Genomic DNA, 15332 nt, shown 5'->3' on the forward strand with positions numbered 1-15332 from the left:
TCAGACTGTGAGTGCTAGACTGATGGAGTCTGGGGACCATTTTTAGTGAGTAACCCCAGCCCATCCAGGGATACAAAGCTGGGAGACATGACTGGGGACCCACCTGGGGGTGCATTCTCACGGAGCATGGCTTCACTACTAGCCCGGGGAAAGCGGGGTCCACGCTCAGACTCCCCCTGCAGCCCAACAATGACCACACCTGTGGCAGAGCGAGCTGGACGGCCAAGGTCGGTGGCCACAATGAAAAGGACACGATCTCTGGGGCCCAGGGATACAGGGGATCGGGCCACACGAATTTCACCAGTGTAAGAGTCCACAGTGGTGCCAGGAGGTGGTGTGCCTGCCAGCCGGTATAGGATGGAGGCATTGGCACCAGCATCACGGTCTTCAGCTCGCAAAGTGGCCAGAGCCAGGGTTGGGGTGCTGAGGCTAGAGCCTGGGCGGGGCAGGCGCAGCCTCAGGGGACTGGTGGGAAAGGTGGGTGCGTGGTCGTTGACATCACGCACGGTGATGGTGACAGGCACTGTGGTGCTTAGGGGCCCAGCAGCTGCACCATCCACTGCGTTCACAGTAAAGGCATAACTGGGACACTGTTCTCTGTCCAGGGCTGCGGCTGTGCGCAATTCCCCAGAGCTGGGCTCCAGCAGGAAGGCTCCTGCTGCCCCTGCACCCAGGTAGTAGGTCACGCGGCCATTGGCCCCAGCATCAGGATCATGAGCCTGTAGCTGCAGCAGCAGGGTCCCTGGAGGAGCATCCTCAGGCACCTCCACAGAGTAAGCAGGCACAGGGAAGGCTGGGGCATGGTCATTGGCATCCAGCACTGTCACTGTCACAAGCAGAGTGGCACTGAGAGCTGGCTGGCCTCCATCCCGGGCTTCTATCTGCAGCTGGAATGCTGGCTCCACCTCCCGGTCTAGTGGCCTCATGGTGCCAAACTCCCCAGAAGCTTGGTCTAGGACAAAGGCTCCTGAGGGGTCTCCATCTGCAGAGAAGGGCATGCACACATAAACAAACATGGGAGTGGGGTTGATTTACAGGCAACAGTAAAGAGAGAGACAGAGAAAGAGAAAGAAAAGAGGAAAAGTGTGAGAAAGGCGGAGAAACAAAGAGGAACACGGAAGGTAAAGAAAGATACTACTTGTCTCAGAGTGTGGTCTGGGGACCCCAGGGATTCCCCTGAGACCCTTTCCGGGAGTACATAAGATCAAAAATATTTTCATAGCAATACTGACATTATTTGACTTTTTCATTCTCATTAACTCACAAATGTACCATGGAGCCCAAATGACGTATGATGACATCATTGCTTGGATGGTTAATGGAATGTGTGCTTATGCATTCTTATGTTTCTTAGAATACTCTGCGTAGACACTTTAGAGCATAAATATGCATTGTTTTCAGAGATTCATTTAGTTTTTGCTGGCTTGCCTTCAGTTACACCTGCTATAATCTTTGCAACCTCATTACTGTCCAACAAATTAAATTGTGAGTTGAAATCCCAAAATTTCCTTGGGCCTATGCATAAACATGACAAGCAGTTCACTTCATTGGCTTGTTCTGCAATGATATTTAAAATCTTTCTCAGGTTTAACATCTAATATGGTAAATATTGATATATTGTATGTAATATATATATATAATGTATTTATTACATTATTATATCATATTTTATCTTATTAATAAATACTGATGTCATGTAAGCCAAAGTTCTTTACAGCTCTAAAAAGTTAAGAATGTTAAGAGTTCCTGAGACTAAAAAGCTTTAGAACTACTGCTCTATAGGGAGAAACAAGCAAGAAAGAAAAAGAAAAGAAACAGGAAGATAAAAAAAGACGAAGAGGGAGATCAAGAACTGGAGGGGCACAGAAAGAGACACTCAGAGACAGATATATGCATGAAAGAAAAAGAGGAAAATGTAAAGAGAAGACAGAGGAGACCCAGGCGCAGTGGGTCTAACACAGGCCAACAGGGAGTGGACCTGGGCAAATGAGTGTGGGAAGGTTCTCACCCAGGATGCGGTACTGCAGTTGCCCATTGACTCCCACGTCTGGGTCAGAGGCCCGCAGCGTGGTAAGGGTCTGGGGGTCCTGGCCCTCAGGCACCTCCAGGGAGAGATGGGCACTCCCAAAGGTTGGAGCATGGTCATTCTCGTCCTCCACAGCCACTCGCACTGTCACATGGGTCAACAGCGGAGGCAAGCCCCCATCTCGGGCATACACTGTTGGGAAGCAAAATCTGAGATCTAGCTTACTCCCATCCCACAGAGGAAACCACACCACATAGTGGTCACATGTGTTTACCAGGTGCACACAAAAATCAGAATATATACTTGTGTCAGAAGATGTTTTTTTCTTCTCATCTCCCATACTTGGTGCATGCATGATGTAGCTTGGATTAGTGGTGGCGTCACAGAAAAGGCACTAAATGAGGTAAAAAAAGATCTGGGATCAAGTCCCAGCTCTGCCATTTCCAAGCTATGTTAGGTTGAGCAATTCATTTAATCTCTCTAGTACTCAGTATTAATATGCCCCTCTGTTAAATGGCTACAGCATAATCTGAGGGATTCCTAGAGGGCCGAGCCGTGACATTATGCATTTAAGAGTTACTGTGATCACAGCGGTGACAGCCTAGAAGTCAGTTCACCTTGCACTCTGCCAAATTCTTGACTCCCCCCAAAGATTCAAAACTATAATAGAAGCTGTGCTGTAATAGGTGGAAGCTTCTTGAAGGTACTTTGGGGGTTCTGCCCATGTAACAATGGTGTTTATAGCACCTCTAGCTTTCGGGGTCCTGTCAGTGTGTACCTGTCAGGTTGATCTCCTCCTGCTCCTCCCGATCCAGGGCCTGAAGAGTTGTAAGAACTCCAGTGTCTGGGTCCAGGGAGAAACTTTCGCCAGAGACGCCTCCATAAGTCACCTGCCCATTGGCCCCTGAGGAGGAGCAGCGTGGGGAAGACCAGAGGGTAAACAGACTATCTCTCACTCTAGTCTATCCCTGTCTCAACTCATCCCCCCAGGTCTTACCCAGGTCAGGGTCGGTTGCCCGCAGAGTGAGCAGAGATGTGCCAGGCGGGCTGTTCTCACGCAAGAGGACGCTGTACTCCTGCTGCTGGAAAGCGGGTGCCTCATCGTTGACATCGGCGACACTGACAGTCAGGAGCTGCGTGGCTGAGCGCGGCGGGGAGCCGTGGTCGGAGGCCACCACAGTCAGCACATACTCAGCTCGCTGCTCGCGGTCTAGGGACCGCACCACGGACAGCGCTCCTAGGTGAGAGATCGGGGAGGTTGGAAGGAAACCTCAGTAGTCTCTCCGCATGAGCACCGTCCTCGCCCCCATCCTCTGGGCCCAACTCACCGGTGCTGGGGTGTAGCCGGAAATAGCCGTCCCCGCCAGCTGCCAGGCGATAGGACACGCGTGCGGCCTCGCCCAGGTCCGGGTCCCGGGCTACCACATGCAGCGCCGCGGGCCCAGGCGGCTGATCCTCGGGGAGGCGCACACGTGAAGGCGAGGCAAAGACCGGAGCGTTGTCATTCTCATCCGTGACAAAGACGCGCGCGGAAACGCGTGCTGCGCGGCGGCGGCTGGCGTTGGCGGGCCGGTCGGTGGCTTCCACAAGCAGCAGCAGAGCAGGTGTGGTCTCCCGGTCCAGGCCTCGCGGTGCGCTGAGCGCCCCGGTGCGCGCGTCCAGCCGAAGCGCAGGCACGGGCGGCTCCTGGCGCAGCAGGCGGTAGCGCACGTCGCTGTTGGGGCCCGGGCCGTCGGCGTCGGACGCGCGAAAAGTGTACAGCGCGGCGCCGGGCTCGGGGTTCTCCGGCAGCGCCAGCGCCAGCGGGTCGCGCGCGAAGGCCGGCGCATGCTCATTCTCGTCCTGCACGCGCACCTGCACCCGCAGCAGCCGCGCGCCCGCGCCTCCCGGCCCCTCGGCTCGCACTGTGAGCGCGCGCCACGCCGGGCCCGCCTCGAAGTCTAGGGGCCGCGCCAGGTACAAGCGCCCGGAGGCCGCATCCAGCGCGAAGGTGCCCTCGGGGTCGGCGCCGCCCACCAGAGTATAGGTGAGTGCGCCCACCTCTGCCGACTCTGGCGGCGCCACGGAGCCCAAAAGGGAGCCGGGCCGAAGACCCTCGGTTGCTGTCACGGTCAGCACCACGGGCACAGGCGCCGCCGGGTCTGGCTCTGAGGTATCTGGTGGAGGCTCAGCAGAGCGAGCTGAGGGAAGCACCTGTGGTGGACCCGGGAGGGAGGACAGAATCAGGCGGACCCATGTGAAAGGGAACCTGGGCTGGCCTGCTGGGTAGCAGGAGGGGCGGTCAGAACAGCCTGACTAGAGGGCTCAAGGACTTCTGAAGATGGCGCTCTGGAGAGGGGGCGCCCACATTGGTGGCCAAGGAGAAGTGGACAGACTGGAGGAAGGGCAGCCATACCTGGACCAGCAGCTGGAGGCTGGAGCTCCGAGGGGGGCTGCCTTGGTCGTGAGCACTGAGTGTCAGTACATAATGAGGCCGTTCTGCCCGGATCAGGGGTGCTGCAGTGAGCAGCTCCCCTGAGTGAGGGTGCAGAGAGAAGAGCTCTGAGCCGGGACCTTGGGACAGGCAGGGAACAGGGAGGGCGTGCGTTCCAGAGCTGGACAGGTCATGAGGGCATGTTATCACCCATCAATTCCCTTCTCTCCACCTCCCATACCAGTTAGCATGTACAGGATGGTTCCATTCTCCCCCTCATCCGGATCCTTGGCCTGCAGCGTCGTCACCAGTGTTCCTGGAGGCGCACCATCTGGTACCTGTGGGAACATACAACTCACCTACAGTTGTCTGCTTTCTGTTCTTGAGACAACTCAGGATGAGTTCCCCTCACCAATATGCAAGCAGAGCCCCCTGTTTTGCTCTCACTCCTGTTCCAAGGTACAATCGCTCGTACCTACACCTACAGCTCTAGGCAGAGACCCACACACCCTCTCACTTCAGGGCGGGGTCCTGCAGCTTCACGTACCTGTATAGGGAGGCCCCCACCAGCAGCCCCTGAAGCCTGCAGGAAGGTGGGGCTGTTGTCATTGAGGTCGAGGACTGCAATGTGTACTGTGCCTGTGGTACTGCGGGATGGGCTCCCCCCATCCTGCACCTGCACCAGGAGCTGGTAGCTGCTCTGCTTTTCACGGTCCAGGGTTTGCAGTGTGGTCACCTCTCCTAAGAGTGCAGGATAGATAGAGATCATGTATGGAGCAGTTAGGGATGCAGAGCCTGAGGTCTGTGGCTGAGAGGCTGGGGTTTGGGAGTGTGGGAGGGAATGCCAGAGTTAAAACTCTAGGCTCGGTCCTGGTCCTCATGGCGGGGCTCTGGGGATCATGTCTGGGTATTCACTAGTCTAAGGATGAGGCTATGGAGTCTCAGATTTTGGGTCCCAGTGCTCACCAGTCTGCGGGTGGATGCGGAAGGCCTTGCTGTCTTCTGACAGCTGTCGCAGGCTGTAGGTCAGACGTCCATTGGGTCCTGAATCTCGGTCAGTGGCAAAGACCCGGCCCACACTGGTCCCTGGGGGCTGGTTCTCAGCCACAGCCAGGAAGGTGGGCTCCTCAGACAAGCGAGGACTGTGGTCATTCTGGTTGAGGATGCTGACCCTCACGGTGGCTGTGGCTGTCTGCTGCCCCAGCTCAGCTTTGGACCCAGACACTGCCATTACCTTCAGTGTGTACAACTCCTGGGCCTCACGGTCCAGTGCTGCTCGCACCCATAGCCACCCACTATGTGGTTCCAGGCCAAAGGGGCTACTGGGCCCATCTGCTGCAAGATGGTAGGTGACAGGGCCCCCATCTGGTGCTCGAGCCTGCACTTGCAGGACCTGAGTTCCAGGGGTGGTGCCTGAGGGCAGGTCCACACGGTAGGTAGGGCTGTCGAAGTGGGGAGCCAGCCCGCGGGTCCCCAAGTCCTGTACCACCACTCGCAGTCGAAAGTGGCTGGTGCGGGGTGGGGAGCCCCCATCCCGGGCTTCCAGCTCCAGTTCATGGGCTGGCCCCCCTGGAGGCCCCAGAGGTCCCATTAGCCGTACGCGGCCTGTGGTGGGGTCCACAGTGAAGGCCCCAGCACCCCCAGCAAGCAGGGTAAAGGTGACCCGACCGTTAATGCCTGAGTCGGGGTCCAAAGCCCGCAGTGTATAGATGGGGGTCCCTGGGGCCATGCTTGATGGCAGCAACACTGTGTCTTCAGGCGCAGGGAAGGCAGGGGAGTTATCATTCACATCATCCAGCAGCACACGCACCCGAGCTACAGCAAAAGCCGGGGGCACACCACTGCCTGCCCGCACCTCCAGCTCCAGCACTGGTCCCAGCAGCTCCCGGTCCAGAGGGCGAAGCGTTTGTAACAGTCCTGTGGCTCCATCTAGGGAGAAGAGCCCTCGGGGATCCCCGCCTGAGAGGGCGAGGGTCACAGGCCCCAGGCGACCTAGGGAAGAGGAGAGAAGAGTCAGGAAAGAGATGAGGGGGCACCTATTGAGCTGGGGCCCAGACTCTGATCCTCCAAAGGGCTAGGCAGCGCCCACACTGGGCCTTTCAAAGTATTAGGGAGAGGGGCAGGTGTTGGCAGAGAAGCTACATGGCACTAGGGTGACACTCACGTACCCGGGGATGAAGCAGAGTGCCCACACCACGCCCAGCCCAAGAAGGTGGTGAGGACCGGAACAGAGTGTTTTGTACTGGGACTATCTATGAGGAATATGCGACGGCTATGCTTGGGTGTCTGGGTATGGCACTGAGTGGATATAATGATAAGTGATACCTGGGGGGTTGTGTGCCTGGACTACGCCCACACTGGTGCCTGGTGCCACATCCTCTGGCACAGAAAAGACATACTGTAGTTGCTCAAATACTGGTGGCAGGGGAGTTCCAGGCACGATGCTGATGTTGACTCGGGCACTGGGCTCTGCCTGCAGGCCACCTCCATCCTGCGCCCCGATCTCCAGCTGCACCACAGAGTTGGCCCGTCTGGCCAAGGGCCAGGCTACTGTCAACAGCCCTGGGAGGAGGGACAGAAGTAAGGATGTATTAGGAAACAGAACAGAGCTGGAAGGCTGGGGTTGGGGGCAGGCAGGATTGCATTTAGGCAGGTGGGGAGGCAAGCCCTGGGAATGGGAGGATCCTCACCTGAGTGCTCATCCAAGGCAAAGAGTGGTGGGCTATTGCCAGCCAGGATGTGATAGGAGAGTCGCCCATGGGGCCCCTGGTCAGGGTCATGGGCACGCACCCTCAGCACAGCTGTGCCTGGAGTACTCTGGGCGCTCAGGCTGGCAGCATACTCCCGTGGATAAAAGTGGGGCGGGTTGTCATTCTCATCTGACACAAACACCTTCACATATACCATGGACTTGAGGCCTCCCTGGTGAGACATGCAGCCATAAGTCAGATGGGGCTTGGATGACCCTGGTGAATGCCCTAAGCCAACACCCCAACCTCCCACAGTCTGCCCACTCACCCCATCCACAGCTGTCACTGTGAAGTCAAAGCTTGAAGGCCCCTGATCGCGGTCCAGGGTCCGGGTTGTGCACACGTCGCCACTGTGGGCATCGATGCGGAATGGAGGAGGCCCTGAGGCCCCAAGTCCGGCACCCAAGGAATAGGAGAGGAGGCCAAATGGGCCACTGTCTGCATCTGTGGCTGTCACCTGAAGAGAGGCTGGTGTGAGTGATGCCCCATCTTTCTGGCCAGAAAATCCAGAGCTAAGTGGCAACTAGAGTTGGTGCCTAGAGTCTCTGGACGGTAGATGCACAGAGGAGACTAGTAGGACCCGTGCCAAAATCCAACCCCAGCCCAGACCTCACCACCTGTGTTAAGCCCCTATGAGTCTTTGATCACAACATTTTTGTCAAGTGGTCAGTACATAACCTTGTTTTACATGAGGGTCTATTTAAAGACACCTTATTTCATATATATTGTTGGTTCATTAACATTGCACTCATGGCCAATGGCATAATTCGTACCTAAATGAAGCTTATCTAACACATGTATTTTTCTCCATCAATACAGGAATACAGACAGCACTTTGACACTGCACTTGGGGACCATTTTAAACAAAAAAAATTACCAAACAGAAAGCACAAAAATGTGAAAAACGTGGCACTAAATAGACCGCGAAAAGGACCTTTGTTTACATTATGAGAGTTGAAACATGAAGGCAGAGCGTTGCCTTGTTCGACCTCAGCTGGGAATGTGCACATCGAGAGACTTGAATTTTCCATCCTTCTGCGCATGTCCGGGAGTGACTGTGAAAGCTCCATGAGCACTGATTCAAGGGTTACAAATAAATTTTAGAGAGTTGGCAAATTCACAGATACAGAATCTGCAAATGATGAGGACCAACTGTACTTACAAAGAAGAGTGCTAAGGGCTTGTGACTGCAAATTCCAGGTGGGTCACAGGGAGTTAATAACCATCACCGAATCCCACACTCACTCCAAGCCGAGAACTGGCTGACCAAGGGAATTACTGAGACTGATGTCACAGGACTAGTCTTTATTGCATTTGGTCACAAAGTGGGATCTGACTGATACTCCGATCTGATCACTGGAGTGATCACGGTCTGCTCTAGGGATTTATGGATGTGGCTCATGCACCTTCAGCATCTGCTCATCTCTCAAGCCAACCTCACTGGAAATGAGAGAGGGAGAACTGCAGATCTATAGGACAATCTCAAGGTCACTAAGTCCTGAGGGTCCTCAAAACTAAGAAACAGGGGAAGGCTTTCCTGGTGACTTCTCAGGCATCCCCCAGACTGGTTCAGAAAAAGCTGAATGAGTGGACACTAGTGTCAGGAGCCTCTGAACATTTCTGAGCCAGATCAGCAGGAGACCCCATTCTGAACGCTCCTGAGCCTAGGACAGGGCCAGGCACACAGTAGGTACTCTGTGTATATTTGTTCACTAAGTAAACAGGCATTCGGATTGCTCTGCCTTACAACAAAAACTTCTTTCAAACCAAGTTTTATAAATTGGGTGCACATTAAGCCCTCAGTAGTAGGTTAGCTGGTGCAGACTGCTGCAGCCTATGACAAAGTACTCTTTGTGGCTACAAGGGCCTCAGGGTCACGATATGCTGTAAAAGGAAACTGGAGAGTTCCCCTTTCTTAGCCAGAAAATGTGGCTCAGAGAGAAGCCTAGCCAAGGACTTCTGATTGTTGCCCAGGCCCTTGACAGAAGTGATTTGTGCCATTGTTTACCCTCCTGAGAGACACTAAGGCCCTGCCATGCTGAACCCTGAAACAGCCCCTGCTCCAACTCCTTTCTGTGGCCGTGGGCCCGGATATCCCAGGAGACAAACGTCCGCCTGCATCAGTCTGCCGGCTACAGCACAGCTGCGGCACCATCTCCAGAAACTGTTAAAGACCTTTGCCCTTTGACTCGCTGTCAGAAGAAAGCAGTAAATAGTGGAAGAAAAAGGGAAGTTGTCAGGAAGTGACCCCAAAAGACGCAGGGACCGTTGACTGGAAATGACCAAGGTAGAAGTGAATCTTAGCCAGAAAATGTGGCAGCCCGGGCACAGAGGTGCCACTGCCAGTGTGCAGCCTCCATTTCCAGCAGCCTCTCAGCCCTGCTTCACAGTCCAACCTTGGTCAGCTCCCTCTCCACCTCTGTCTGAAAGTTATAGCTAACCTCCTCTCTCCTCTTGTCCCCACCCCACCCCTCGCTCTCATCAAACACACTACAGCAAGGAGAAAATAAAGGCCTTCATCTGTGAACTCTGTAAAATTCCTACCAGATCACAGACTCACTGCATCTTCCCCATCCTGACCTCCTTTCCAGGTGTCTCTCCTGCTTTGACTTTTTGACGCTATGCTCTCCTGCTTCTCCTCCCACTGCTTCCCAGCTCCCCAGCCTCCCTCCGCCTCCCCTGACTCTGCCTGTTATACACTCTAGTTCCCTGGACTCTTTCCTTGGCCTCTCCTCACTCTGCACACTCTCTCAGGGCTTTCTCGACTGCTGTGGCTTTGACCATTGTCTATCCTTTGACCTGGAGCACCCCTCTGTGCTCCAAACTTGTACATCCAGATGCCTGCTCAGTATCTCCACTTGGATGTCTCACAGGCACCTTAAATCCAACCTGTCCAAAACTAAACTCCTCATCGTTCCAGCCCCTCTCTAATGACTCTTCCATCCACGAAGCTGCTCAAGCCAGAAATCTGTTCTTCCCTTTTCCTCTCTCTGTATATCAATCAACCAGGGACTAAGTAAAGCCTCATTATCCCTTCTATTTGTCTGTTCCTCTCTATCACCATTATCACTGTCCTGCCGGAGGCCTGAGTAGTCTCTCCCTGAACTCCTGTAATTCCTTCCTTACAGCTGTCTGACCTCCCCCCCCCCACACCATCTGTCCTCCACCCCAGGATTTCTCAGCCTGGGCATGACTGACATTTTGGACCAGATAATTCTTTGCTGTGGCGCTGTCATGTGCATTACAGAATGTTTGGCAGCATCCTTGGCCTCTATTCACTAGGTACCAATAGATCCCACCAGTTGTGACAACCAAAAATATCTCTAAACATTGCCAAATGTCCCCTCCAGAAGGCAAAAGCATCAGCAGTTGTGAACCACTGCTCTACACTGACTATCAAAACCACCGTTTAAAAAAACAAGTATGATTATACTATTCTACTCAAAAATCGTCAATGTTCCCTAAAGAAAAGCTCTTTAGCTTGGCTTGACTCCTCACTGTCGGGCCTCCTGCGGTCTCATTGCCCACTCTTCCATCTCACACCTTAAACTCCAGACATACTGAGCCACCTGCAGGCCCTTGACCAAGTCAGACCAATCAGGCTCTTCCACTTGTCTCGGCATGTCACCTCTGCCTGGGACCCTTCCCTTATCTAAGTCCCCTTGTAAGCTCCTGCTCATCCTTAAAGTCTCAGCTCAACAGTCCTTCCCTTTGGGAACATTCATACTGCTATCTGTACCTCATGTATATACCCATATGGAAGTTTTCTTATCGCAGTAAAACTGTTCCTTTGCACATGAATCTGCCCTCTAGACTATAAATTCCATGTAGTAGGTGAGGGTTACTTATTCATTGTTGTATTCTGTGTCCCTAATGCAATGAGTGGCGCATGGTAGATACTTGATAAATGCATACTGAATGAATCAAATTTTATGACTTCTTATAAAAGCTGTGAACACCCAGTGGTCATTCTACCCCTCCTGCTCTATGGTTACTACTAGTACAAACTCCAGGAAACCACCTGGAGAGATGCCCTCTTGCTTCCGGCACTAGTGAGGAGGGAAGAAGTTTGGAAGCCACAGCCCATTGGTCCTGGGCCAAGAGGAGGAGTGAGCACATGGGAGAGTGGGTGGGAGCTGGACAGTAGTAGGCAGATGGATACCCAGAGTCTGGCCAGATGGGAGACAGCCAGACCCAGGTACTGGCCTGAAAGTCTAGGCCAACAGGCAGCTCCAAGAAGATTGGTAGAATTTTGAGACATAATGACTTCAAGCATGAATCTCCTAAGAGGCCTCCTTGCCTCCCACCTCCTCTCCTGCATCCATACTCCATGGTGCAGGCAAAGCACTCTTTCTAAAACACATATCAGATTTATCTAGAGCCCCTCATCAGCTCCCTGTAATGTTTATGATAAAGTTGAAGCTTGTAATCTGGTCGCTGTCTACTCTCTTGTCTCATCTCCTTGCAACTCTTTCTCATCAGCACAGTTGAGGCCAACCTGAGCAATGCAGTCTCATGAACGCATCATGGTGTCCTGCAGCTCCTTCTGCAGGCCTGGAGTCCTTGTCCACATGCTGCACATCTTCCATTTGGAAAAGTCTCACTGATTCTGCAAAGGACCCCCCTCTGGGCTTCCATAGCACCTCATATGTCATCTGATGCATCACTGGTTACTGGTGTGTCTCCTTGCCTATACTGGGATCTGCCTAGGAAAAAGACTCTCCTTTCTATGTTCCCTGGGCCCAGCACAGTGCCAGGCTTAGAGTGGGTAAGTTCATTCTTGAATATATCACTTACCCACTGATCTATCTTTCATCATCAAAGCAAGTTAGCTTCCTGAAAAACCAATCTGTAGCAGGGAGGGAAGGATGAATAGGTAGAGCACAGAGAATTTTTAGGAGAGTGAAACTGTTCCATCATTATGTATGTTTACTGTACATTTGTTTAAACCCATAGGATGTATAACACCGGAAGTGAACTCTGATGTCAACTATGGACTTTGGGTGATAATGATGTATCAATGTAGGTTCTTCAGTTGAAACAAATGTACCATTCTGGTGTGGGATGTTAATAATACAGGAGGCTATGCATGAGTTGGGTGGGGGTATATGTAAAATCTGTACCTTCCACTCGATGTTACTAGCAATCTAAAACTGCTCCAAAACTACTGTCTTTAAAAAACCAAAACCAAAACAAAACAGTCTGGTCATGCCCTTTTCTGGCTCAAAGAGGTTCAGTGACTCCCCCTGCCTTCCCAGTAAAGTCCTAACTCCTCACATCTTGCTGTCCAAGGACTTCTGAAGTCTGGCCTTGGCCTGCCTTCCCAGCTTCATGCTCCCCCTCATCTCTTCCAGGCCTGACCTGCAGGCAGTCTGTGGCTCCCCCAGCCTGTCCAGGGCTCCTGCCTCTTCCTCTGAGAGGTCTCCCTGCTCTGAACATCGGGACCTCACATCTTGCTTTCTCTCATCCTCATGCCTGAACCCAAGTGTCCCATCAAGGCTCAGCTCCAAGGGCAGGGGTGTAGGTGTCTTCCAGCACAGCCCAGCACTCGACTAGGCTTGGAGGACTTTGTAAATCCTGGCATCTCCCTTGGGGAACAGGAGCCACGTGGGTGTGCAGAATCTCCATCTCTGCCCTATAGAACAGCGTTAAGACTTTAAAGAGTCTCTCACTTCCTAACACCACAATACACTTTTTTCCTAGATCCAGTCTTAATCCCCTCAGCTGTCAAGATTATCTGGCCCATTCTTCATGCTTTGGAGACTTTGCACAGACTTTGGAGCTCACAGGATAGGACCAAACCCTCTGGCATAAGTCACCAAAAACCTTGTAAGGCTGGCTTCCTGCTTTGAGGTCCCCTGTGACCCTCTGATCCACCCCTGCCCACAGCATCATCCTGCTGTGTGCGGGGTTTACCTACCTGCAGAAAGCAGGTTCCGGGCTGGGTGCCCTCCGGCAGTGAGGCGTTGTAGAAAGTTCTCTGAAACTGTGGCTCATTATCATTCACGTCTTGCAAGGCCACACTCACTGTGGTGGAGGAAGAGAGAGGGGGCAGGCCCCCATCCGTGGCTACCACAATCAGCTGTGGCTGAGGTTCCAACTCATAGTCCAGCGAGGCAGCTGTGGTGATGATGCCTGAGGTGGGGTCGATGGAGAACCAGCGGGTATGGGCGCCTGGAGCCAGGCTATAGGTGACCTGACCGTTGGTGCCCTGGTCAGGATCCCGTGCCATCACCCGCACCACGAAGCTGCCAGGCAGTGCAACCTCAGGCAGGGGTTCTGGTCGGTAGAGCTGGCGGTCAAAGGCAGGCACGTTGTCGTTGACATCAGTGACGTGCAGCACGAAGGTGGCCTCGGCTCGCAGTGGGGGGGAGCCGGAGTCGGTGGCGGTAACTCGCAAGTTATAGGCATCCCGTTCCTCCCGATCCAGCTGCCGAGCCACACACACCAGGTAGATGACGCTGTCCTGGGTGCTGAGCGCAAAGTGGCCCTCTCCACCCTCCAGGGACACATTGACATGGGCAAAGTCACCATCATCTGGGTCTGACACAGAGATTCGAGCAACAAGCTGGCCAGGTGGGGCAGCTTCAGACACTCGGGGGGAGCCATCTGCACTCAGGAAGATGACAGTCATGGAGGGCTGATTGTCATTGGCGTCTCGCACATGCACAGTCACAAAGGCTGAGCCCAGCTCAGGGTGAGCCCCTCCATCCCGCGCTTGCACCACCAGTTCATGGACCCGCCGTTGCTCAAAGTCCAGTGGCCGCTCCAGCCGCAGCAGCCCTGTGTGTGCATCGATGGAGAAGGGTCCATCACCCTCGCTCTGCCTCCGGTTGATTTCATAAGTTACAGCCCCGTTGGCACCAGCGTCAGCATCAGAGGCATACACTTGCAAGACAGGACTGCCGGGGGCCAGGCTCTCAGACACTACAGCGTGGTAGCGGCTCTGATTGAAAGCTGGAGCGTGGTCGTTGATGTCCAGCAGTGTCACGTCCAGCAGGGTCTGGGCCCTTCGAGGGGGTGAACCACCGTCGTAAGCCTCCAGTTGCAGCATGTAGTGTGAGCGGTTCTCTCGGTCCAGCTCCCCGGTAACTACCAGCTCAGGCACTGGGGCCCCATCCGGACCCGGGCGTGTCTCCAGCCGGAAGGTCTCTCCGGCCCCATCACCAGACAGTGCGTAGCCCTGGGTTCCAAGGCGGCCAGCGTCTGCATCACGAGCAGGATCCAGCGGGTAGCGGGTGCCAAGGGCTGTATGCTCAGGTATCTGCAGGACAGCCCGAGCCTGTGGGAAGGCTGGAGCGTGGTCATTGATGTCAGCCACTCGCACGGTAACTTCCACGGTGGCGCCATCAGGAGTGACCGCGGTGAAGCGGTAGCGATCCCGCCGCTCTCGGTCCAGGACTCGGGCTGTACGGACCACCCCACTGTGTTCGTCGATGGCCAGGTCTGTGCCTACGCCGCTGCCCTCCTGGGCGGAAATGAAGTACATGGGAGGTGCAGCCGTGCCTGCTGGAAGCCCTGCACTGATGTCCCCGATCAGTGTGCCCGCTGGCTGCTCCTCATCAATCTGCAGGTCCAAGCTCCCGGCCTGAGCCCAGGCTCCCGGCACCCCGGCCCCCAGTAGCAGCAGCAGCAGCAGCAACGACAGCAGGGGGAGAGGCCTGGGGCTCTGCAGGCCCAGGCAGGAAGGCGCAACGCCTTGCACCTTCTGCATGGCAGGGGCAGTCCAGCTGTGGCTTGGGCTCCAGCTCCAGGCCAGGTTCCAGGCCCAGCTTGATCTCAGGCTTTGGATCAGGTCCCACTTGGACCCTGGCTCCAGCTCAGGCTCCTTGACCTGGAATAAAAGCAGAAGGAGAAATGTCATGATGGAGGAGGAATCAACGGTTCAAGGAGGCTGGGATGTAGGTCACACCAGGACTTAAGCACCCCCAGCAGGGCCCTTGTGCGGCCTCACATTGCATGGCGCCCAGGAAGCTCCTCAGGGCCCACTCCCGTCTCCCTGGCAGGTCCCATCCCACCCTGACACCTCCGAGCCCGCCCACAGATTGTTTTGTTTTTGTTGTTCAGGTCTGAATGCCCTTGGGCTCCCTTCCACCTCTAGACTTAAACATATGGCCAATCCTTTCTCATTTTTCTTCTCATC

The 15332-nt window shown here is 54.4% G+C and overlaps 1 protein-coding gene across 1 annotated transcript in view; it reads right to left on the reverse strand.

Moving 5' to 3' along the window:
• The window catches only part of DCHS1 (dachsous cadherin-related 1), a 33962-nt gene that overhangs the window by 5348 nt on the left and 13282 nt on the right, over positions 1-15332 (reverse strand). The window contains exons 2-14 of the mRNA XM_072969405.1: positions 13110-15023; positions 7458-7646; positions 7130-7361; positions 6765-7001; positions 5406-6431; positions 4987-5180; positions 4681-4777; positions 4422-4579; positions 3355-4219; positions 3024-3263; positions 2805-2930; positions 2009-2218; positions 104-982 (exon numbers count right to left, since the gene is read on the reverse strand). Coding sequence (XP_072825506.1) covers positions 104-982; positions 2009-2218; positions 2805-2930; positions 3024-3263; positions 3355-4219; positions 4422-4579; positions 4681-4777; positions 4987-5180; positions 5406-6431; positions 6765-7001; positions 7130-7361; positions 7458-7646; positions 13110-14903 — 6247 coding nt within the window. The 5' untranslated portion in view covers positions 14904-15023. The remainder of the gene's footprint in view (positions 1-103; positions 983-2008; positions 2219-2804; positions 2931-3023; positions 3264-3354; positions 4220-4421; positions 4580-4680; positions 4778-4986; positions 5181-5405; positions 6432-6764; positions 7002-7129; positions 7362-7457; positions 7647-13109; positions 15024-15332) is intronic.

This window comes from Vicugna pacos, chromosome 10 (genome assembly GCF_048564905.1).
Source record: "Vicugna pacos chromosome 10, VicPac4, whole genome shotgun sequence".
NCBI classification, from domain to species: Eukaryota; Metazoa; Chordata; class Mammalia; order Artiodactyla; family Camelidae; genus Vicugna; species Vicugna pacos.